Below are 25,352 nucleotides of genomic sequence, written 5' to 3' on the forward strand. Positions count from 1 at the left end.
ATTAAAATATGAATATTAACCTTACATTAGATAAAATGATAAATTACATTGATAAATATTTAATATGCCATATGTTGGTGAGGCAGGTCTTCTAATACCTTATATTATTAAATAACAACTAATTGATGAATTTACGTTTGTAGGAGGTACAAATGATCTTACATTTAAAGTATATGGCTTTTCTGTAGGAAATTATTTCTTTGATTATATGGAATTATTTAAATTAAGAATACTACAGATTTTTAAATATAATGAATTAACATTTAACTTTAAGATTATCAATTGTACTGGTCTTTAAAAATTTCATTAGAATTAGTGAAATAATTTTTCAATGATTCTTTATTTCTCCTAAAGTAACCTGTTTACCTTTAAAACAGTACTGACATCCTCATATGCTCAAAAAAAAAATCATTCCATTGATTATCTTTATTATTTTAAGGAAATTCTCAGAATTGTCCCTTGTACATAAAAGTCACACAATAAATATTTGTTGATTAAAGGCAGAAACATAGGCCATGATTTCTTGGTAAAGCTTATTATGCACTGAATTGTGTCCCCACCCCTTTCAAATTTATATGTTGAAGCCTTAACCCCCAATGTGACTATATTTGGTGATAAGGCCTTTAACAAAGTATTTAAGATGAAATCAGGTCATAAGAGTAGGACTCTAATCCCACAGGACTTGCATCCTTGTAAGAAGAGGAAGAGACACAAGGCATCTTTTTCTCACTATGAGAGCACAGAGGAAAGGCCACGAGTGGAAATTTTGTAAACCTTCCGAAGCATAATATCTCATCATCATTATTTTCAATTTTGGCCTAATACCAGTAACATTGGGCAAGTAAAGAGGCATGCTTTTATTAAAAAAGGAAATCATATTTTTCAAAGCAAAGTAATTTTTGAGGATACTTTCCTGATTCATATGATCTGTTGCAACTTGTAAAATGTACCATTCTAAGCTTCCTATATCCATGAAATTCTGCTCATGTTTTATTCTTTCCAGCAATCGCCATATCACTTAAGGTTATACAATTAAAATAGTGTTAATATAAATAGAACTTTTAGAATTATTAATGTCACTGTGTCAGAAATTGGGTAAAGCAGAAGAGGGTAAGAACAGCTGGGACTAGAAAAAGGAAGAATGGGACATGCTCACTAGTTAATGGTCTAATAGAATTCTTGGCTTTTTCTTTTGGCTAAAATAGAGAAATGGAAAAATTTGAAAACAGGAAGGAGGGGTGGTGTTTTCATTAAATAATTTGTGGCTGAGTTGAACAGGATTGTCCACTCAGGACTTTGCCAAACATGGAAGGATCTATTTCTTCTTTTTCTTCTTTCCTGTTTTACCCAATTTTCTATAAGAAAACAGACAACATTTGGTGACTAAGAATATAGCAGATGCTGCAGAGGCCAGTAGAAATCCAATCACATCCAAAGAGTGGTACTGAAACCAGGTGAGGTCGTGGATGGCTGGCCGCAGGTGTTTGGCTCCTTTGTGGCGCATGACAAACTCGATCCAGAAGATTGCTCTATCCAGGGGCTTTACAGGTTGATCATGGTGAATCCTTGATAACCTCATAGCATTCCTTTTATAACTGGAAGGAAAATACAAAGGAAAAATTAGTGAAGTTTTGTTTTTGTTAGTTATATGATACATGCTATAAAAATTAAACAATCTAAGGGCCCTAGAAATTGTTGTTATAACTCTGCTCTTTATATAGAATTTTAATAGGTGTAGTAGGGAGATTGTAAAAAAATATATATTCTTAACAGAATGTGGTTAAATGCAGATATAGGAAATAAACCAGTTAAACCAGTTGTTAATTCAAGAATAAACCAGTTGTTAATTCAAGACTAATTTTACCAAGAAGGACATGTGACATTGTCTGAACTATACTTTTCAGGAGTTTTCCAAGACCAAGATGGTGAATGACTCAAGATTGGGAAAGTGTCTGATATTAGGTTCATAAGCATGGTCTTTAACATTTTCTTGTGTGGGGCCCAACACAACCAATGGGGCCCAACACAACACAATCCTTTAGAAACTAATTGTACTTACGAAGGATCATTAATGACTGTTCTCAAGGCGCTGAGCAAATCTGCACTGGTCATTGTGTTCATGTTCAACTCCACAGCCACTCCTTTGGCCTTCATGTGAATGATGTTATCGTGCTGATCACTAAATATGGGGATGCCCACCATAGGGACTCCATGATAAATAGCTTCATAGATCCCATTTATTCCACCATGAGTAAGAAAAGCTTTGGTTTTTGGATGACCTAGTTTGGGAATAGAATGTGAAGCAGGTGAAAATGTCATTATAGCACATTAACACAATGTGTCACTGAAGAAGGCAGTATTTTCTACTGAAGCTGAGCATATGGGGCACTGCCACCACAGAAAATTGCTATCCTAGGAAAAGGAGGCACTAATTTTACTATGTTGCCTGAAATTCTTATCTGAATCATAGCAAGTATGAATCTATAAATGTAATGGTCAAATCTGTAATTATATCTTTTAAAACTTAAGGTAAAATGAGAAACATTTACAATTGTTAAATATTTGTTGATATTAATTATAGTACATTAACTGTTAATTAATCAACTGTTAATTAAGAATTAATCAACTTCTTCATGAACTTCTACACAGCGTTTTTTCCCCATAGTCTTACCAAGAAGATCATTCTGGGGTATCCAGTCATAGAGCCGAGTATTGGCTCCTAATGTGGCCGGTTTCTTTCCTGTGTATCTCCATAAAACCTGTGGAAGACAACAAATATATTTCACAAGTAAAACCACAGTGTAGTGACATTTTCAGGTTGTAGAATTACTTGTAAATCATGCATCCACCTTACTCTATGTGATGGTTGAAAAGGGACTGTAAAGATATACTTTGTAAACACTGAAAGAAATAGTGGGACTGTTTACAACCACCATTTTTAAAGAGCTTATCGTAGTTGCCCATTAAGTATACTATTATTTTGTCTATTACCACTTAAAAGCTTGTGGGAATGAGACCATAAATGAAGAAGAAGAAAATTCATCAGTATTGGCCTATTCACTCAGAATGTGTAAAATTTTTATGACCACATTGCTTCTGTGTAAATTTATGTCCCTTACCATCATAGCTCTATCTTTAAATTAGTGCTTCTAACAAATACTATTGCTTTAGATTTTATCTACTTGTTTACTTGGATGTTTGGTTATCCTACCATCCTCCTTTCTATCTTCATGTTCCTCCCACAAATTCTTTTTCTTTCTTTTAATTAAGAATGAAATATTACATTTGCTTATATTCCATTGTCCAATTATGTATCTTGTTTGTTTTTTATAATTAGCATATTTGCCTTTATATAGAATTTTATATAGTTTCACAGAATTTAACCAAATATAAAAATAAAAGGACTCTTGAATGTTTAATAAGCACAATATAATAAGAGATGAAGTATAGAATTGTGGTGATAACATAAATTAATTGAATAGCATAAATTAGAACATTCAAATTGACAGAGTATAACATTAAAATTTCTAGGGCCTTTTAATACTAGAAAAAGCAAATTAAAAAGACTGAATGGAGGGTGATTGGTTAGCTCAGTTTGTTGAAGCGTTGGGCTAAAAACACCAAGGTTGCCATTTAGACCCCACATGAGCTATGAGCTGCACCTCCCCCCCCCAAAAAAAAAAAGAACAACTGAATGGATCTAACCTTCTACTTCTATGCACAGCTATAATGAATCAAGTTCTAATACAACCAAAGATGTGGAGAAAATTCTTGAGTGTGTTTCATCTTTATCTCTGTCATTTCAATTCTCCCTTCTCCTGGTCCTTAGAGTGATTATACTTCAGATCTATTTTGGGAGTAGTCAGTACAGGCTTTAAGATTTCAAATACTAAAAAAATGAGCAATGGACTTAAAGTTTTCATCTCTATTTTATTAAAATAAATTATTCCAAAGACATGTGTTTCCATAGTAACAGCAAAACTCAGAAGTCAAGGCTCAAATGTGCCAAAACTCATTTTTGTGATGGTCTACAAATTTTTACTTGATATTAGTACCTGATATATTAACTGTAAAATGAGATTCAACTTTCACCAGGAAAGACACCATTAACCCCACTCTCTCTCCAGTTGGTAAATAGCTGCCCAGAAGGACCAAAGTTTGTACTAACCTTCTGTGGAATCTGGGCTAGGGCTGAGGCAATAAGATTGGCCTTCTCTTCTGGGAGATTTTGGATGATTGAACCCAGAGAAAATACCACAATACCATGTTGGCCTGATTTCTGGACAAATTCTTCTATTTCCTGGAGAGAAAACATTCCTGGTTTATAAAGGTACAGCATCACAGGGAATAAAAAAAAGTTCACTTATACTTCTAACATGAAGATTCAAGGGGATTGCCAGAGGCATGTTTAGACTGCTTTTATCTTTTGACACCTAGAGCCACTTAGTCTCTTTAGGAAGAAGTATGTGTTGAAAACCTATGCCTTAAATATATAATAATTGATTTGTGAATAGCCATGGAACCAAACCATTACACAAAAAGATTAGATGATAAGAACATAGTATTTTTCATGGTTGATGGGCACTGTTACTCACCCAGTTTAATTTTATGAAAGTGATTAGTGATGTCAGACACATGGCAGTGTGAGGGGTCCACCTTGATCTCTCCCCTTGAAGTTGAACAGCTATAATTCAACAGAGGATTCCTGTGCACTCAGATACACATCTGACAGATATGGACATTAAAAATGGGCAAACTGGGGTGATCATGGGAGGAAGGAAGGGCAAAGATCAGAGACAGGTGTGCAGATACAGCCCAGAGCTCACTGCTGCAGACACAGCTCCGAGCTCACTGTGGGTCGAGGAGAGAGGAGGACTCAGTCTGCAGGTGCCTTTTCTGTGGCCCTGAGCATTTCTCCTGGAGTGGTCAGCATATAATACAGCTGAAGCCAGCAATTGGGGCAGAGACCTTCGGGAAGAGGTCAAATACAGAAGTGTGACAGCTGTGATGCAGTGGCCTTCACTGCCAGTCCCCAAAAAGCCATTGAGCCTGGCTGCCTCTCTCTACCCTCCCAGAGCTTGCCTTCCTGTACCCTCCCAGAGCTATCAGCAGGCCCCAGAACAACATGTATCAGTGAGTATAGCGTTAAAGAGCAGAATATCTATAATCCTGAGAACTAGAGAGATAGCTCCTGAGTGGCAGACACACTGCAGCTAATCCCAGTGACAAAAGTGGAGATATAGAAGTGAGGCAGCTGTTGTCTGGGAGTCACCATTACTCTAAGGAGAACAAAGCGAGAAACACATCAGCAGCCTCTCCCAGCCCACCATGATTCCAACTTTCATAGCTGATCCCAGTGGGGGTACCTAGGACTGCTCAGACAGCACAGCTCAGCTTGTGGCTACAGGGGCGGTACTGGGACTTCAGGGGTTCAGAACACCATTGCCCACCACATTCTCCCATGGCCCTGAGATGGAGATGACCTGGTCATGGAGGAGACGCGAACCTCCCCAGGGAATCTTGCAACACGAGCAAGTACAGGGCAAGATAAAATAAAACACTCCAGCACCACCTACTGGAAAACAAAAGAAAAAACTTTTGTATCAATCTGCAGCACAGCTCATTTCCGTAAATGCCTAGGAGAAATAAACCCTCGAACACCATGAACAACCAAGGTAACAAGGCAACTCAGAAAAAAATGAAAAGTCTGTAGAAAGTAAACTTAAAGAAATGCAAATGTGTGACTTAAATTACAGAGAATTCAAGATTGCAGTTCTGAAAAAAACTTAACGAGATGAAGAAAAACTCAGATAGGCATTTTAATGAACTGAGAAAATCAATGAAGAGAATACCAAAGAGATTGAAATTTTAAAAAAGAACTGAGTAGAAATTCTGGAGCTGAAGAACTCAATAAAAAAAGATGGAGAATGAAATATCAAGCTTAGGATATAGAGCTGACCAGATGGAGGAAAGACTTAGTGATATTGAAGATAGAAATCTGGAAATGATGCAGATGGAACAAAAGAGAGACTTGAGTGTTAAAGAAAGAATGAAAGAACTCTACAAGAACTATCTGACTCTATCAGAAGGAGCAATGTAGAAGATATGGAGAAGTTATCAGAAGGAGAAGAGAGAGGGAATCGCACAGAGAGCCCATTCAAACACATAGTTAATGAGAACATCCCTAACCTATGGAAAGAACTAGATCCTAAAATCCAAGAAAAACAGAACATCTAACTATCTCAATCCTGAAAAGCCTTCTCCAAACCACATTATGTTGAAACTGTCAAAAATTAATGACAAAGAATTCTCAAGGCAGCCAGGGAAAAGAACATGGTAACCTACAGATGAAAGTGCATTAGATTACCATCAGGTTTTTCAGCTGAAATTCTACAAGCTAGGAGGAAGTGGAATCAAATATTCAGAATATTGAAAAAGAGAAAATACTAGGCAAGAGTAATATACCTAGCAAATTTATCCATAGGTATGAAGGGATAATAAAGATCTCTCCAGAAATACAGAAGCTGAGGGAATTTTCCACCCCAAGGTCTGCATTACAGGAAGGGGCTTATTCTACCTGAAACAAAGACAGAAGAATACAAAATTATGAGAAAGATGCATAACAGTCTGACAGAAGCAGGGATGGCAATGCTTATTCAGAATAAGGCACTATACACTTAAATATAACATAAAGAATAAAGCAGATAAAAACATAAAAAAAAGAACACACTTTGCCAATGCAACTCAGAAATGAACTCAACAGCATAAGTAGATACTTTGTGACAACAAAAACATAAAAGAGTAGGGGTAAAGGTTTGATTTTAAAAGACCAATGGAGATCAAATGCATGCTGAAGAAAATGAACTGCTATGTGTATGAAACTTTATTTACATAAACTTAAAGGCACTCAACAACAACAACAACAAAATCCAGAACTGCAACACATAATATATATAAAAAAAGGAGGAAACAGAGGAAAAGAATCATAAAATATGACCGAACTAAAATAACAGTCAGAAACACAAAGACAGGAGAAACAATGGAGATTTCAAGCTACTGGAAAAGAAAAGATGAAATGGCCATAGGAATTCCTCATCTATCAATAATCACCCTAAATGTAAATGGACTGAATTCACCAATATAAAGGCACATAGTGACAGATTGGATAAAAAAAAAAAAAAGCAAAAAACCCAAAAAACCCAACCATATATTGCCTTCGAGAGACACATCTCAGCTGCAAGGACAAATATAGATTCAAAGTGAAAGGGTGGAAAATGATACTTCAAACAAATGGCACCCAGAGAAGAGTGGGTGTAGCTATACTTATATCTGATGATATGGACTTGAAGATAAAGAAAATAAGAGACAAAGATGGACATTTCATAGTGATAGAGGGGACAATATATCAAGAAGACATAACACTTATCAATATATATGCTCCCAATCAGAGAGCACCAAAATATATAAAGCAACTACAAATAGACCTAAAGGGAGAAACTGACAGAAAAATAATTATAGTAGGGGAAATAAACACCCCATTGACAGCTGTAGATAGATAATCCAAACAGAAAATCAATAAGGAAATATCAGCTTTAAATGACACATTAGGTGAAATGGACATAATTGACATTTACAAATGCTTTCATCCCAGAACATCAGATTATACATTCTTTTCTAGTGCACATGGAACATTCTCAAGGAGAGACCATATTTTGGGACACGAAACTAGCCTCAATAAATTTAAGAAGATTGAAATCATACAAACATATTCTCCAATCACAGTGCTTTGAACTTGGAGATGAACTGCAAAAAGAAAGCAAGAAAAATGTATGGAGATTAAACAATATGGTCCTAAAGAACTACTGGGTCAAGGAAGAAATAAAATGAGAGATCAAAAGATGCATAGAAACAAATGAGAATGAAAATACAACATATCAAAATTGTTAGGATGCTGCAAAAACAGTAGTAAGAGGGAAATTTATATCATCACAGGCCTATCTCAAGAAACAAGAAGAACCCCAAGTAATCAACATTTCATCTTAAGGAAGTAGAAAAAGAACAAGAAGTAAAACTCATAGTCAGCAGAAGGAAGAAAATAAAAATTAGAGCAGAATTAAATGAAATAGAGACAATAGAAAAAAGACAATAGAAAAAATTGCTGCAACAAAGAGCTTGGTTCTTTGAAAAGATTAATAAAATTGACAACCCCTGGCTAAACTCACTAAGGTAAAAAGAGAAAAGACAAACAAAATCTGAAATGGAAGAGGAAAAGTTATGACAGTTACCATAGAGACACAAAGGATCATGCAAGAATACTATGAAAGTATGCCACCGAATTTAATAATCTAGAAGAAATGGACAAGTTCTTAGAAATACATAATCTTCCTAGACTGAATCCTGAAGAACTGCGTAATCTAAATAGACTGATCAACAGTAAGGAAATTGAAGCAATCATACATACAAAACCTCCTCAAAAGAAAAACTCCATGACCAGATGGCTTCACTAGTGAATTCTACCAAAAATTCAAATGGTTTAATACTTGCCCTCCTCAAAGTCTTCAGACAAATGGAAGAAGAAGCAATATTTCCTAATACATTTTATGAAGCCAACATTACTCTGATACCAAGTAACAATAACACCAAAAAGGAAAACTATAGACCAATATCTCTGACGGATATAGATGCAAAATAAACTAAACGTTAGCAAATCAAATAGAAAAATACATCGAAAAGATTATGCATCACGATCAAGTGGGGTTCTTTCCAGGGGTGCAAGAATGATTCAATTTATGCAAATTAATAATTGTAATACACCACATAAAATACAGGATATATGCAGGAAAAACATTTGAGAAGCTACAACAACTATTTATAAATAAAACACTTAATAAAATGGGCATAGAAACAAAGTACCTCAACATAATAAAGGCCATATATGACTAGCCCTTGGCCAATGTCATACTTAATGGTGACAAACTGAATCCTTTTCCTGTACGATAAGGAACAAGACATGGATGCTCCCGCTCACTCCTGTTATTCAACATAGTACTGGAAGTTCTAGCCAGAGCACTCAGGCAAGAGAGAGAAATAAATGGATCTAAATTGGGAATGAAGAAATCAAATTGTCCCTTTTTGTAGATGATATGATTATTTACATAGAAAACCCTAAAAACTCTACCAAAAAACTATTAGAAGTAATAAACAGATACAATAAAGTTGCAGGATAGAAAATCAACTCACAAGCTTCCATTGTGTTCCTATATAGTGACAATAAAATTTCAGAAAAAGAAATTAAAAAAAAAGCAACACTTCCTTTTGCATTGGAAATGAAAAAAAAATAAAAATACCTAGTAAAAATCTTTAAAAAAGGTGTGAAGGACATATACACTGAAAACTATAAGAGATTATTAGAAGAAGTTGAAGAACACACAAAGAAATGGAAAGATATTCCATGTTCAAGTATTGGAAGAATCAATATTTTTTTTAAATGGCCATATTACCCAAAGCAATATACAGACTTAATGCAATCCCCATCAAAATCCCAATGGCATTTTTTTCAAGAAGTAGAACAAAAAATCATCAGATTTGTATGCAATCACAAAAGATCATAAATAGCCAAAGCTAAGAAAATCCTAAGAAAAAAGGACAAAGCTGGAGGTCTCATACTCCCTGACTTCAATTTATATTACAAATCGACAATAATCAAAACATTGTGGTATTGGCAGAGAAACAGACACACAGGCCAATAGAACAGAATTGAGAACCCAGAAATAAATGCACATCTATATGGACAGATCATTTTTGACAAAGGAGACAAAAACATACATGGAGAAAAGAGCCTCTTTAATAAACGGTTCTGGGAAAATTGGATAGCCAAATGCAAAAGAATGAAACTAGATTGCTACATGTCACCAAATATGAAAATTAACTCAAAGTGCATCATAGACCTAAACATAAGACCTGAAACAATAAATCGCATAGAAGAAAGCATAGATACTAAACTTATGGACCTTGGGTTTGTAGAGAATTTTAGGAATCCCAAAGGCAAGGAATGTAAAAGCAAAAATAAATGAATGGGACTATATCAAACTAAGAAGCTTCTGCACAGCAAAAGGAATCATCAACAAAGCGAAGAGGCAGCCAACCTAATGGGAGAATATATTTGCAAACAACACCTCTGATAGGGGGGCTAATATCCAAAATATATAAAGAACTCATGTAACTTAACAGTAGAAATCAAACAGCCAATTAAAAAATGGTCAGAGTACCTTAACAGACACCTCTCCCAAGAAGACATACTAACAGCAAACAGATTTATGAAAAAATGTTCAAATTCACTAGCTATTATGAAAATGCAAATCAAAACCCCAATGAGATTCACTGCACACCTGTTAGAATGGCTATTATCAACAAGATAAGTAATAACAAATGTTGGAGAGTCTGTGAAGAAAAGGAAACCTCATACACTGTGGGTGGGAATGTAAATTTGCATAGTCACTATGGAAAACAGTATCGAGGTTCTTCAAAAATTAAGAACAAAATTACAGTATGACCCAGTAATTCATCTTCTTGGTATCTACCCCAAAATTCTGAAAACATTTATTTGTAAAGCTTTATGTACCACTATGTTCACTGCAGCATTATTTATGGTGGACAAGACAGGAAACAACCAAAGTGTCCTTTGATAGATGATTAGATAGAGAAGGTGTGGTGCATATATAAAATGGAATAACCCCGGGACATTAAGAAAAGATGAAGTGCTGCCATTTGTGACAACATGGATGGATCTTGAGATTATCATGCTAAGCAAAATAAGTCATACAGTGTTCAGAACCATATGATTCATTCATATATGGCATATAAAACTAAAAGGAACAATCGAGCAAGACAAAAAATCATAGACACAGACAACACTTTAGTGGTTACCAGAGGGTAAGAGGGGGATGGGAAAGGTAGAAAAGGGTAAGGGGGATCAAATATATGGTGATGGAAGAAGAATTGATTTTGTGTAATGAATACACAATGCAATATATAGATGATGTGTTATGGAATTGTACATTTGAAACCTATTTAATTTTACTAACCACTGTCGCTCCAATAAATGTATTAAAAATTGAAAAAACAACAACAAAAAGCCCCCAAAATAGTAACAACAACAACAACAACAAATACCTGAGTGGTTTGCAAGCTCATGAAAATATTCCTCAAATGTAAGTTTTTAAATGGGTCTGAATTAGGTGTCTAACAGTTGACAACAAATAAATCATCACTGTGTTGATCTGCCTGTTTTTTACACATAACTTCTATGGTAATTTTCTTGTGATTAACTTTTCTCTTAAGAGGGCTAAGAAGATATTTGTTAGAATTGTGACACATAGTGATGTATTGTAAAAGGAGATAACATATTTAAACTACTCTATAATCATAAATTATTTTAGGAGACAGTGATTGCCTGTCTTCCTGGTGTATAAAACTTGAATCTCAGTGGACACAAGCTGCATGTTCTTAATTTGAGCCTTAGCACACAATTGATATGTGGTTACTTCTGTAAATTAAACCCCTGCTTCACCATTTAGAGTTGTGCAAGTTGTCCATGGACTCTGGGGTTGGTCGCAATCAAATCATATTCTGTGAGAATGGCATCATCTAGATTTGTCATGTATTTCTTGTGAAATCTTTTGTGGCAGCTCTGGAATCACTATGTTCCCCAATTAAAGGCTGTTAAATGATTAGACAAGAGATGATGTCAAAGTTGAAAGTAACTGAATTTTCAGCTTCATTAATGTTAGAACATATCTGACATCACACAAATTATTGTGTTATTATTGTTATTCGTCTTCCCAAACACATGGAATTTGAATAAACTTTTGAAAATATATATATATATATGTATTTATATGTGTGTATGTGTGTATATATACACATGTGTGTGAATGTATGCATATATGTTTTATATATAATATACTATGTGTATATACACATACACACACACTAAATTCTTTGACTTTTTGATTGGAGGACCTATAATCGCTATTTTTTTCTTTAAGTATAAATTTTTTATTTTATTTTATCTTCATATTTTATTAAATTTATTGGGGGTAACACTGATTAATAACATTACATACCTATCAGTTGTGTAAGATTATGAATTCAATATCTGTGTACCTGATTGCATGCCCCTACCTGAAGTCTAGTTTTGTTTTGTTACCATGTATTTGACCCCCTTTACTCACTGTTTATTTATGTGTTTATTTATGCATTTATTTATTTACTTATATTAGTTGCAGTTGCCATGGGGATATGAAAGACAATTTGGGGAATATAATCAATAATGTTGTAAAGATTTGGTAGGGTGTTAGATGGACACTTGTCTTATTAGGGAGACCACTTCATGTACGGTGTAGATGCCTGATCACTGCACTGTACACCCTTTACTCACTTTAACCCTCCTTCCACTCTTTTTATCCTCTGTTAGCCACCATTTGTGTCCGTATGTGTGAGTTTTTTTTATTTTCTTAGTTTGTTACTTTTTTTTTAATATTCCACCTAAGATTGAAATCATGTTCTTTGTGCTTTTCTGTCTGACTTACTACTTAGCATAACACTCTCAAGATCTATGTTGTTGGAAATGGCAACATTTCATTTTTTTATGGCTGAAAGTATATATATGTACACACACACACATGCACACACACACACAGACACACACACACACACTGAGATGCCAAAAAATGTATACACATTTTAAGAGATATTATCTATGTATTACTTTTTGAAGTTGAGTTGAATTGTGGTAGGAATATTCAAAAGATGGCATTAATCAAATGAATGCTAGCGTTACCGTGCAACAGCCAGGACAGTCAAATAAAATGGCGGAAGCATGATTGTTGTTTGGAAGTGCAAGACCATTTTGAAGTGGTATTTGAAATTCCAGAACGTTGTGGAAGTACAGTGACAATGGAGGTGTGAGTATGCAACAGAAACTCCAACACACCTAACAATTACAGGCATTCGTGATAAGTTTGAGATGCATGGTACTGTGTATGATGTACACAAGGGAAGATCCAGGAGGCCTCGCATAGCAACAAGTCCTGCTGCTTCTGCTATGTTGTTGGAACAGTTTACACACTCGCCACAGAAGTCTACCAAACAATGTCTGTAATCAGAAGTGTCTGAATACTGTTGGTAACCACTTTGAGCACCTGTTGTAATTACAGCAGTCAATTGTGACTTATATTCATCTTTTGTTTTTGGTATATATTTAGTATCACAATTTTAATGCACTTTTTTCTTTCTTAAAATGTCTATACATTTTATTGGCACCCTCTGTATTCAGTCATCTTCTTTCTCCAATCATCTGTCAATGTGGATACATTGTTTGTTTCCATGTCTTGGCTATTGTAGTTAATGCTACAATGAGCATAGTGGTACATATATCTTTATGAACAAGCATTTTTGTATTTTTTTTTTGGTAAATACACAGAGGAGGAATAGCTGGGACAATGCTAGTTACAGAGTTAATTTTTTGAGGAACTTTCATACTGTTTTGCCTAGTGGCTACACTAAATTACATTCCCATCAACAGAGTATGTGTGTTCCCTTTACTCCACATTTGTTTGGAGAACAAAATACAAAGGATCATCCAAGAATACTATGAAGGACTATATGCCACCAAATTCAATATCCTAGAAGAAATGGACAAGTTCTTAGAAACATATAGCCTTCCTAGGCTGAACCATGAAGAAGTGGAAAATCTAAACAGACCAATCACCAGTAATGAAATTGAATCAGTCATCTTTTTGATAATAGCCATTCTAATGCGTGTGAGGTGGTATCTCGTGATTTTGATTTGCATTTCTCTAATAACCATTAATGTTGAATATCTTTACATATGTCTGTTGGCAATCTGTATGTCTTCTGTGGGAAAATGTTCAGATCCTCTATCCATTTTTAAATTGGATTGTTTGGGGTTTTTGTTGTTGTTATATAGTTGTGTGAATTCTTCATATATTTCAGATATTAGCCCCTTATCAGAGATATTGTTTAAATATCTTCTCTCATTCTTTTGGTTGCCTTTTTGTTTTGTTGATGGTTTCCTTTGCTGTGCAGAAGCTTTTTAGTTTGATGTTGTTTCATTCATTTATTTTTGCTTTTGCTTTTCTTTAGGTCAAATTCACTAAATCTCTGAGACTAAGGTCCATAAGTTTCATGCCTATGTTTTCTTCTATATATTTCATTGTTTTGGGTATCACATTCAAGTTTTTAATCCATTTTGAATTAATATTTATGTATTGTGTAAGATGCTAGTCTAGTTTCATTCTTTTGGAAGAGGCTGTCCAATTTTTTCAACTTCATTTATTGAAGAGACTTCTTTCTCCATTGTATATTCTTTGTTTAAAAGCAGTTTCCCATGTACATGTAGGCTTATTTGTGGGCTCTAAATTCAGTTCCATTGGTCTATGTGTCTATTTTTCTGACAATACCATGCTGTTTTGATTACGGTTACAAGTCAGGGATTGTGTACTTCCTGCTCTGTTCTTTTTGTCTCGGGATTGCTTTGCCTATTCAGGGTCTTCAGTGGTTTGTACAAAATTTAGGATTTTTTGTTTAATTTCTGTGAAAAATGCCACTAGGATTGTGATAGGGATTGCATTGAATCTGTTTTCTTTAGGTAATATGGACATTTTAACAATGCTAATTCTTCCAATCCATGAAGATGAAATATCTTTGTATTTCTTTCTGTTTTCCTCAATTTCTGTCAACAGTGTCATGTAGTTTTCAGTGTACAGTTTCTTCACCTCCTATGTTAAGTTTATTCCTAGGTATTTTATTTATTTTGTTGGGATTGTAGATGGGGTTGTTTTCTTCATTTCCCTTTAAGATATTTTGTTAGTATATACAAATGCAACAGATTTTTGTATATTGATTTTGTGTCCTGCAACTTTACTGTACTTGTTTATTGTTTCTAACAGTGTTTTGATGGCATCTTTAGGATGTTGTATTATAGAATTGTGTCATCTCAAAGTACTGGTAGTTTTACTTCTTCACTCCCATTTTGAATGCCTTTTATTTATTTTTCTTGACTAATTGCTTTAGCTATGACTTCTAGTACTATGTTAAATAACAATGATGAGAGTAGGCATCCTTTTTCCTGATCCTGATCTTAGAGGAAAAGCTTTCAGTTTTTTGCCATTGAGTATGATGTTAGCTGAGGATTTTTATGTGTGGCCTTTATTGCATTGAGATATTTTATTTCTATATCATTTTATTGGATGTTTTCATCTTAAATGGATGTTAATATATTGTCACATACTTTTTCTGCATCTATTGAGTGAATTGTATAATTTTTATATTATATTTTATTTTGTTGATATGGTAGATTATATGATTGATTTTTGTATGGTCAGTTATCTTTGCATCCCTTAAATGAATCCTACTTGGTCATAATGTATTTTAAGGTATTGTTGTATTGTATTTTCTAGTATTTTGATTAGGACTTTTGTATTTATGTTCAGTAAAGAGATTGGCCTATATTTTTCTTTTTTTCCCCTGTGATTTCTTGACCTGGTGTTGGTGTCATTTTGAGTGGTTTGACCAAGGTAATGTTGGTCTCAAAATGAGTTAGGAAGTATTCCCTCCCCTTCCATTTTTCATTAGAGGTTCAGAAGAATTTGTATTAAATCTTTTAGATATTTGATAGAATTCACTAGTGAAGCCATTTGGTCCTGGATTTTTGTTTTTTGGGTAGATTTGATTGCTGTTTCAATTTCCCTACTAGTGAGGAGTCTATTTAGTTGTTTCAGTTTATCATGATTCAGTCTAACAGGTATATGCTTAAAAAAACTAGTCCATTTTCTAGGTTATATAATTTTGTGGCATATAGCCTGTTATAGTATTGTTGTATAATCATTTATATTTCTGTGGTGTCCTAGTGACTTCTCGTCTTTCATTTTTGAATGTAGTTATTTGAATGTTGTCTTTTTTTTTTTTTCTCTTAGTGAGTCTAGCTCAAAGTTTGTCGGTTTTGTTTATCTTTTCAAAGAACAAGCTCTTCTTAAGTTTTTTTCTGGTACTTTTTTGTTCTCTATTTCATTAATTTCCACTCTGATTTTTATTATTTTCAATTCCTACTGACTTTGGATTTCATTTGTTCTTCTTTTTATCATTCTTTAAGGTGTAATGTTAGATTTTTTATTTGATCCTCTTCTTGTTTCTTGAGGTAACCTGTATTAGTATAAGCTTTTCTCTTAGTACTGCTGCTACATCCCCAAAACTTTGGTATATCGTATTTCATTTCTGTTGATTTCTATGTATCTTTTGATCCGTTTTTCAATTTGTTCTTTGACCCAGTAGTTGTTAAATAGCATGTTGTTTAATCTTTACATATGTTTCAGTTTTCTTCTTGGAGTTGATTTCCAGTTTCATACTATTGTGGTAAAAAAAAAAAAAATGCTTGGTATCATTTCAGTCCTCTTTAGTTCGTTGAGACTAGTTTCTTGTTTCAACATATCCTCAATGGTTGAGAATGTTCCAGGTATACTTGAAAAGAATGTGTATCTGTCATTTTGTGATGGAAGTAGTATTAATATTAATTAAGTCCATTTGATTTAATGTTTCATTTAAGACTAAAATTTTCTTATGGACTTTCTGTCTGAATGATTTATCCATTGCTGTAACTGACATATTGAAGTCTTCTACTGTAATTGTATTTTTGTTGGTTTTTCCCTCTAGGTCTTGTAATAATTGCTTTGTATATTTAGATACTTCCAGGTTTGGTACACATGTATGGATAAGTATTATATCTTCTTGATGAATAGGTCCTTTATCATTATAAAATGTCCACCTTTGTCTCTTTTACTTTTTGGTCTTGAAATCTATTTTGTGTGATATAAGTATAGCTACATCTGATTCTCACTGGATGCCATTTGCTTAGAATATCATCTCCCACCCCTTTACTTTGAGCCTATGTTTGTCTTTGGAATGGAGATGGGTCTCCTGAAGGCAACATATAGTTGGATCTTGCTTCTTAATTCATCCCACTACTCTTGTCTTTTGATTGGTGAATTCCATTTACATTTGGGGTGATTATTGATACATTAAGACTTACTATAGCCCTTTTATTTTTGTTTCTTTTCTTTTCTTTGTTAACCAATGGTTAATGGTAATGCTTTGCTTCCAGAGAGCTGTGGGTGAAGATTTTGTGCCTCCTGGGTGAAGAATTTTTGAGAGACTTGACTGTGAGCCAGAAGTTGGAGTATTCACATGTTTGAAATAAATGAAGTATGGGTTTGGCCAATATTTGTTGTGGAGAAAATTTTATTAGTAGATGAGTTCTTTTAGAAAATACAAGTTTGAAGCTCCTGTTTGACTTAATCTACTAAGTGTATGTATGTGTGTATGTGTATGTATTTCAGTTTGGACGTATGTACTACTGGGAATTGGTAAAAAAATATTTTAATTCTTTGTATTATAAAATTAGTTTACATTGTCATACAAATCCATGCTTTATTCATCTCTGTGAACCCATAAATTATTGAGACATAAATATATAGCTGTAGTGTCACGTTTTAAATGAAATACTGAATTTCTATGTATTGTTGTTGTAAACCACTTAGACATTTTTAGCTTTTATAAATATTTAATAATTTTATTCCGATCTCCTGCCCTCTTCCGCTTTGGCACCCATCAAGTTGTTCTGTATATTTATGTATCTGTCTCTGCTTATCAATATGTACAGGGCACACTGATGCTAGATGCTGCTCCTTTGGGGTTTGTGAACCTTTAGAAAACCTTTTTTTAGGAAAGTATACAGCATGAGTGAGGTGCGTCCATTTGTACGGGAAAGACACTGGAAGCAGCTTGGGTGGGTCTGCATGTTTGACTGGGGTGTTCTCAGGGAATCACCAGTGTGTGGCTAATGGTGTTAGGCAGGTTGATGGACACTCAGATATGGCGGCTAACTGCAGTTGTACTCTGGATGCGGGAATGCTTCAAAAAAGAAACAGTGGCTTTGCCACCACTCTGGGAGAAAGCTACCCCTCCACTTCTCAACCTGATGCCAGACAATTCAGTTCCTCCCTATGTGTCCCTGGCACCTTTAAAGCTGAGCCCTCAGTACTGGAGCTCAGAGTGGTGAGTCCATCAGTGACTAAGTCCATGTGTGCACCCTTTAAGGAGAGCTCCTGGGACTCCAGCTGCCCTCCATCTCACTTAGCCACAATCTCTGCTGGTTTTCATAGGCAGAAGTGGTTGGGACTTCTCTTCCTGGCACCAGAACTCTGGGCTGGGTGCTTGGTGTGGGGCTGGGACCCCTTACTCCTCGTAGCTAAGATATCCCTTCTGATTCTCAACTGCTGCATGTGGGTATGGGACTAGTCAGATTCACATCTCTGCCCTCCAACCCATCTCAGTGTGGCTTCTTCTGTATGGCCTTAGGAATTCTATTTAGCTAGAGTTCAGTGCAGGTTGTTAGGTAGTTTATCTGCAATTTTGATGTGGTCATGAAGAGGAGGCAAGCACAAAATTTACCTACTTTGCAATCTTGACCAGAGTTCTGCATGTGTCTTTTCAAATTAGTGGTTTTGTTTTCTTCAAATACCCAGAAGTGGAATTGCAGGATCGTTTGACAGCTCTATTTTAATTTTTTGAGGAATCTCCATTCTGTTTTCCATAGTGGCCTGCACTAATTTACCATCCTATCCACAGTATATGAAGGTTCCTTTTTCTTCAGAACCTCACCAGCACTTATTATTTGTTGATTTGATGATAGTCATTCTGTCAGGTGTGAGGTGATACCTCATTGTGGTTTAATTTGCATTTTCTTAATAATTAGGGATGTTAAGCATTGTTTTCATATGTATTTGCCATGTGTATGTTCTCTTTGGAGAAATTTCTATTTAGGTCCTTTGCCAATTTTTAATTGGATTGTTCTTTATTTTTTTACTTTTTTTTTTTATTGAAGAACAATGTGATTTTCCCAGGACCCATCAGCTCCATCCAAGTCAAGTTGTTGTCCTTTCAATCTTAGTTGTGGAGGGTGGAGTTCAGCTCCAAGTCCAGTTGTTGTTGTTAGTTGCAGGGGTCATAGCCCCCATCCCTTGTGGGAGTGGAATCGGCAACTTTCTGGTTGAGAGCACATGCTCCAACCAACTGAGCCATCCCGCTGCCTGGGAGCTCAGTGGCAGCTCAGGTGTAGCTCATTGTCTTCATTCTAGTTGCAGAGGGCACAGCTCGCTAACCCATGTGGGAATCGAACCGGCAGTCCTGTTGCCCAGAGCTCGCACTCTAACCAACTGAGCCACCCGTCTGCCCCCTAATTGGATTGTTTTTGTTTGTATGTGGGTTTTGGTGTTTTTTGAGTTCCTTATATTTTGGATATTAACCCTGTGTTGGATACATTGTTTGCACATATCTCGTTCCAGTCCATAGAATTGTTGAAGGTTTCCTTCACTGTGCAAAAATACCTTTTGTTTTCTGGTTGTTCTGTATCTCCATGGTTTTGTCTTTTTCCCTTGCATTTCTCTCTGACTTTTAAGTTTGGTGGTTTACTATTTTTACCTTCTGTTTCCTATTTTTATTATGATAAAATAAAAATAACTCAGCTCTGGAGTTTTCTTTTGTGGATACCATTAGATTTGTGTAAAATGTTCAAATAGGTCAAAATAAGTTCAAATAATACATTTTCCTGTACTTGCACTTGTCTTCATTCACTTCTACATGTTCAGTCATTTTCCTCCTTCCTTTTTATATTTTTGTTGTTACAAATTATCATCTTTGATGTTGTGTGTTCATTACCACATTACAATATATTTCTAATGCTTTTACTTTATCCTTTATCTTATAATTTAATGTTTTATTTTCAAGTAAATTTGCACTGTATTGCTTCTGTCTGTCTTGCTTTTCATCTTACTCAGTTTTGTATACTGTTGTCTTTTTGTTTCTGATAGAATAGTTACTTTCTATATATCTTTCACCGCGTGGTTTAGGGTGGTAAATTCTCTTAACTTTTGTTTATCTAGGAAAGCCTTTAGTTCTCCTTCATATCTGCAGGATAACTGTGTTGGATGTATTATTTTTGTTCATGATTCCTCTCGTTCAATATTTTGAATATATATTTTTTTTACCCTCTCTGGACTTGGAAGTAGTCTGTTAAAAAATCTGATGATAATCCAATTGCGTTTTCTTTGAGATTAGTTTTATTTTCCCCTGGTTGCCTTGAGAATTCGTGTTTTTGTCTTTACTTTTTGACAGTTTTAATATAATGTGTCTTGAGAAGTCTTTTTTGGGTCGAGATAGTTAGGTGTTCATTTAGCATAGTGTGTACAAATGTCTAACTCTACCCATACATTTGAATAGACTCTCTGTTCCCTTCTCTCTCCCTTCTTCTGGAATATATATTATTCTTATGTTGCTCTTTCTATTGGAGTCAGATAGTCAGAACTCTCACAGAGTTCTTTCATTTTTTAAAAGAACTCTTGATTCTCTCTCTACTTACTTCTGTGTCATTTCTATGTTTCTATCTTAAAGGTCGCTAATTCTCTCTTCCACGTGCTCTGCTGTTTTTCTAATACTCTATGATGCATTCCTTGTCTCATTTATTAAGTTCTTCAGTTCCAGAATTTTTGTTGAGTCTTTTTTTATAGCTTCAATTTCTTTCATAATGTTCTCATTTCATTCATTAATTTGATTCCTGAGTTCACTGAACTGCCTTTCTGAAATTTCTTATATCTCATTGAATTTTTTAATCAGTCCCATTTGAATTCTCTGTCACTGAAGTCATAGTCTTCTATGTGTTTTTGTTTGATTCTTGGAGATTTCAATTTCTTTTTGTGCTACCTTATTACTTTGCTTTTATTTGGTACTTGATGGATTGTTTCCCTGCCTGCACGTTCAAAAAAACAAACTTTTTCTTGTTTAGAACTGTTTTGTTCTTAACTCAGCAGGTTGAGGGGTAGAAATCTTTTTTGTTTTCTAATAAATGTTGCTATAGTGCAAGTTTTGTTTTTTTTTAACTCACACTTAGCTTTTCCAGGATCTCAGTGGGATGGTGCTGCCTCTACAGTGGGAGATGCCCTGCATTTCCTGGGGAGGAGGGCATCCCATTTGTGTCTGGGTCACCTCAGTCTTGGAGCACCACTCCTGTGCTCCAAGTGGGATATTGCTGGCATTAAGGCTTGATGCCTGTGAGCACCAGGTGTTGTCCCTTGTAACCAGTGGCCAAGATGTATTTCTGCTGCCGCAACTTTTTTCCACCTCTACCCGCTTCTGCACCAATGGTGTAAGCATGGAGAGGCAGTTTCATGATTTTTCTGCTTTATGTTAGTAATGGCCGTCAGAAGACCAGGTTTTGCCTTTTGCCCATAATGGCTGTGAATAGCTATTTTGTCTGCCAGCAAAATTGTTGAAGTTGGGCATATATATTAGCCACCATTAACAGGTTTGCATTAATGGGAGCTGCCTTTCAGGCAGGTATGTTGTTTTTGCTTCTACGGCCCTCTGAGTTGCAGTGTGAGAGCAGGTTGCAGTTTGCTCTGAACTGTATCTGCAGCCACCATCTCTGTTCTTCCCTCTTTTCCACCTACCCTGCTTGTTCCAGTGCTGCCACCTTCAGAGGTACTGATGCATGCAACTCTGAGATGTGTTTGTGTGTTTAGCAGAGGATTGTTTGCAATCCGTTGTAAGTATAAGGAAAGCTATAAAGGGCCTTTTATACTCTGCCATGATGCTGATGGCAGTCTCACTCATTGCTTTTTGATCTGTGTATCCAGTGACTGGAATAAGTTTTACATAATAACTATAGACAAGATTAGTATTGTTACTGCGCAAACTTCTTATCAGTAGGAAAGTTGAATTTAGAAAGATAAATTTTGCTCCTTTTTATCATTTTATTTGAGATGATTTTGTGAAATTATGTGGCTCATTACTCTGTGTGTGTGTGTGTGTGTGTGTGTGTGTGTGTGTGTGTGTAAAAGTGGGAATGTCAGGATAAACCATAGTTTGGCATGGGAGTTAATCTAGAGAGCCACAGAAATTGTCACCTCTTTTTAAAATTTCTCTAGTTAGACATTGGTTCATTATACCAAGACTTACTAGAGCTTGGATTGTAGCTATTGCTCAATTGCTAAGAAAATGCATATTAATAATCCTGAAATGAAATGTCATTCAACAGTATGCATCTTACCATACAAGAAATCAGGATTTAACCCCAGAACTCCATTTACCACGCAAACTTCCTAAAGGGATTTTGTTAATTTTGCCACAATACAAACAAATGAGAGTCTCCTCAGTCCCTACTGATGGTTAAATGTGGTATCCTTATAATGATTATCTATTAGCCGCTTTTGTTTCACAATACTGTTTCCTTCCAATATCCGGGGCACTCACCCTTTTTCGTTGAAGATACAGGGATATGGTATACATTTATTTTTTCATTCCAAAAGAAACCATCCGTTTGGTGAAGAATCAGTCAAAGTTTGCATCTCTCATTTTCATGAACTCTTTGCTGATGCCCCCCAATCTTTCCTTTGCTGTGTGCTGAGATTGAAACCTTGTGTTACCCAAATGGCTTCTAGAAAATTCTACCTGAAAATCCTACTGGCTCCTTTAAGTGAATAGTCACCAAATAGAATGCATTTCGTTAATCTAAAACAAAGTTTAGTTCCACATGTTTCCTATTTCAGTAGAAGCCATCACTACCAAATTTCCTGCAAAGGGAAAATACAGGAGTCTTTCTTATTTTCTTCTCTTCCCTTAACTTTTCCTCCTCTCACCCGCTAAATAGTGTGGAGCTTACCCCAAAGTGTCTCATGTTTATCTCTCTACCGTCATGATAGATGCTCCTGTTAATAACTCCATCATGTGTGTGAGGAAGATTATAGCAGTCTTAGAGATCTTCATGGCTCTAGTTTTCTGTCACTCCTATCAATGGTATTTTAAGATGCACTTTAATCGTGCCATTTTCAGCCTTATTTCTCAATAGGATGCCTGAAAGACATAGGTCTGTAACTCACAAGAGCCCCTCTGACATGGAAAATGGAAATGGAGTGGCCTATCAGAGATGTTCACATCAAGTCCCTGTTATTAAGACTGTAATCGTTAAAAAAAATTCAAGTACCATATTATAAGATACATAAAGTCCTTCAATGTACCATGTTTCCCCAAAAATAAGACCTAGCCAGACAATCAGCTCTAATGCGTGTTTTGGAGCAAAAAGTAATATAAGACCTGTTTTTATTTTACTATAATATAAGACAGGGTCTTATATAATATAATATAATATAATATAATGTAATGTAATGTAATGTAATGTAATGTAATATAATATAATATAATATATAATATAATATAAGACCTGGTCTTATTTTACTGTAATGTAAGACTGAATTTTTATAATAATAATATAACATAATACAATATAATATAATACCTGGTCTTATATTAATTTTTGCTCCAAAACATGCATTAGAGCTGATTATCTGGCTAGGTCTTATTTTCAGGGAAACATGCTAATGTTCCTACCTTAGGTAAAGGTTTTGCAGGTTTGCAGTGCAGTCCTCCAACAAATTCAAAATTAGGTAGGTATGGACGAGGAAATTCAAAATCCCAATATGTTCTAATTAGCCAAATTTCAGCTTTCCCCAGAGTCTTACATAATGTAGTATGTCTTCCTAGAGAAAAGTAAAAAAAGTTGGGTAAAACAAAAATGGCCTGTAACTTCAATGGGAAAATCTTACCATTAATTTAATAATAAGCTATCAAGGGAAAAATAAAGTTAGTTATTCTAGAATAATATGGCTTCTAGATGTAAAATAAAAGGGTGCATTAATAGAATATATGGACTAAAAAGAGAGAAAATAGTAAAGATGAAGAAAGGAGGAAAAGAAAAGAAAAAAATAGTTATATGCAAGTTTATTTTTACAATATAAAATAAAGCAACCATTTAACCACACCTCCAAACTACAAATGAATATATTATTAATTTTTTTCCTCTAATGAAATGGCAAATGATAGATTAGCCTCGCAATATCTGCACCAAAACACCTCTCAATGGTTTCTAGTCAGGAATATGTCTGTGACTCCCAGCACGTTATAATGTCAGGATTACTCATGTTGTTATAGGATCTGTCAATATTAGTCCACTTTATACTTCTAAGTTATCTCTCGTCACTTCAATTGATGGGCCACTATTTTATTAGTAAGAACTCCCTTTGTAATTCATACTCATGATGACCCTCTTTTTAGTATATTAGGCACACAAGTACATACTAAAATTATCACACACTTACTTTACTGCTGTCTTAAATGATGCGTTTTGAAAGGGACACATTTAAGGTTAATCTCAGAAATTTTATGCAAAAGAATGACTAATTACAAATAACCAAGTCAGTCTTTTCTATTTACAAATATATATATATATATATATATATATATATATATATATATATATATATATATATATATATATTTGTGACATAGAAAGGGAAAAAACTGAGATGAGAATCCTTTTCATGTTAGGATTCTAATCTAATTTGGTGGTGATATACACCCAGGGGATGAGAGCCTCATTTTAGAGTCATTATTTTTTAATGTTTGAAATTATATCCAAAGTAATACAGTCTAAGAGCTATAATTTAATAGTAAAGAAACTTTGTTCAGGACACACTGTTTGAAATTGCCAAAGATAAGATTAGAACTTCACCTCTCACCTCTTAGCTTCCAATTGATGTGTTTTTGTGCTCTAGATGCCTATTTTCTTGGAACTCAAATCCTACCTTGATTACAAACCCCTAGATGATATTTTTATTAGTCATTCTCATATTTCTCTTAATAATTTCTCTCCTTAGGTAACTTATTTTATATGACCATAGGTTTCATTTTAGAAAGGCAGTGCTTAAAGCAATTAGGAAAATTCTATATTTAAAGCAATGATTCAAATAATGAGTATAGATGGCATAAAAGGAGGAAAATGGAAGTGTATTTAAGTATAAAAATAGGTTGCATTTGAAATGTTCTGCATGGGGAATTACGTACATAAAACAGTGAGAGAAAATTGACAAATACTCCTTTTCCTTTAGTTGTATTTTTCATATAAAATTGAGTCATTATGAGAATGGACAATTCTAAAAATGTATATAATTAGTTGGTTATTAAATTTGAGCTATCCAGTAGATATTATTATCATCAAAAATGACTCTGTTATGTTAAGTACCCAGTTAGTCAAGTGGGATGGTTTTTAATTTTGAAGACTTTTTAAGGGTTGCATGAATGCATGTCAACTACAAGTCTTGCTTAATAGAAGATGCTCTTTTTTTTCCCTTTCTCCTTTGATAATGCTTAGGTCCTCTTGTTCTCAA

At 34.7% G+C, this 25,352-nt stretch overlaps 1 protein-coding gene across 1 annotated transcript in view; it reads right to left on the minus strand.

The window, feature by feature from the left end:
- Positions 1-294: 294 nt before the first annotated feature.
- The window catches only part of LOC117022071 (uncharacterized), a 49,557-nt gene continuing 24,499 nt past the window's right edge, over positions 295-25,352 (minus strand). Inside the window, exons 8-12 of the mRNA XM_033105744.1 lie at positions 23,518-23,666; positions 4,169-4,300; positions 2,672-2,759; positions 2,060-2,279; positions 295-1,595 (exon numbers count right to left, since the gene is read on the minus strand). Coding sequence (XP_032961635.1) covers positions 1,316-1,595; positions 2,060-2,279; positions 2,672-2,759; positions 4,169-4,300; positions 23,518-23,666 — 869 coding nt within the window. The 3' untranslated portion in view covers positions 295-1,315. The remainder of the gene's footprint in view (positions 1,596-2,059; positions 2,280-2,671; positions 2,760-4,168; positions 4,301-23,517; positions 23,667-25,352) is intronic.

This window comes from Rhinolophus ferrumequinum, chromosome 5 (assembly GCF_004115265.2).
Source record: "Rhinolophus ferrumequinum isolate MPI-CBG mRhiFer1 chromosome 5, mRhiFer1_v1.p, whole genome shotgun sequence".
Taxonomy (NCBI): Eukaryota; Metazoa; Chordata; class Mammalia; order Chiroptera; family Rhinolophidae; genus Rhinolophus; species Rhinolophus ferrumequinum.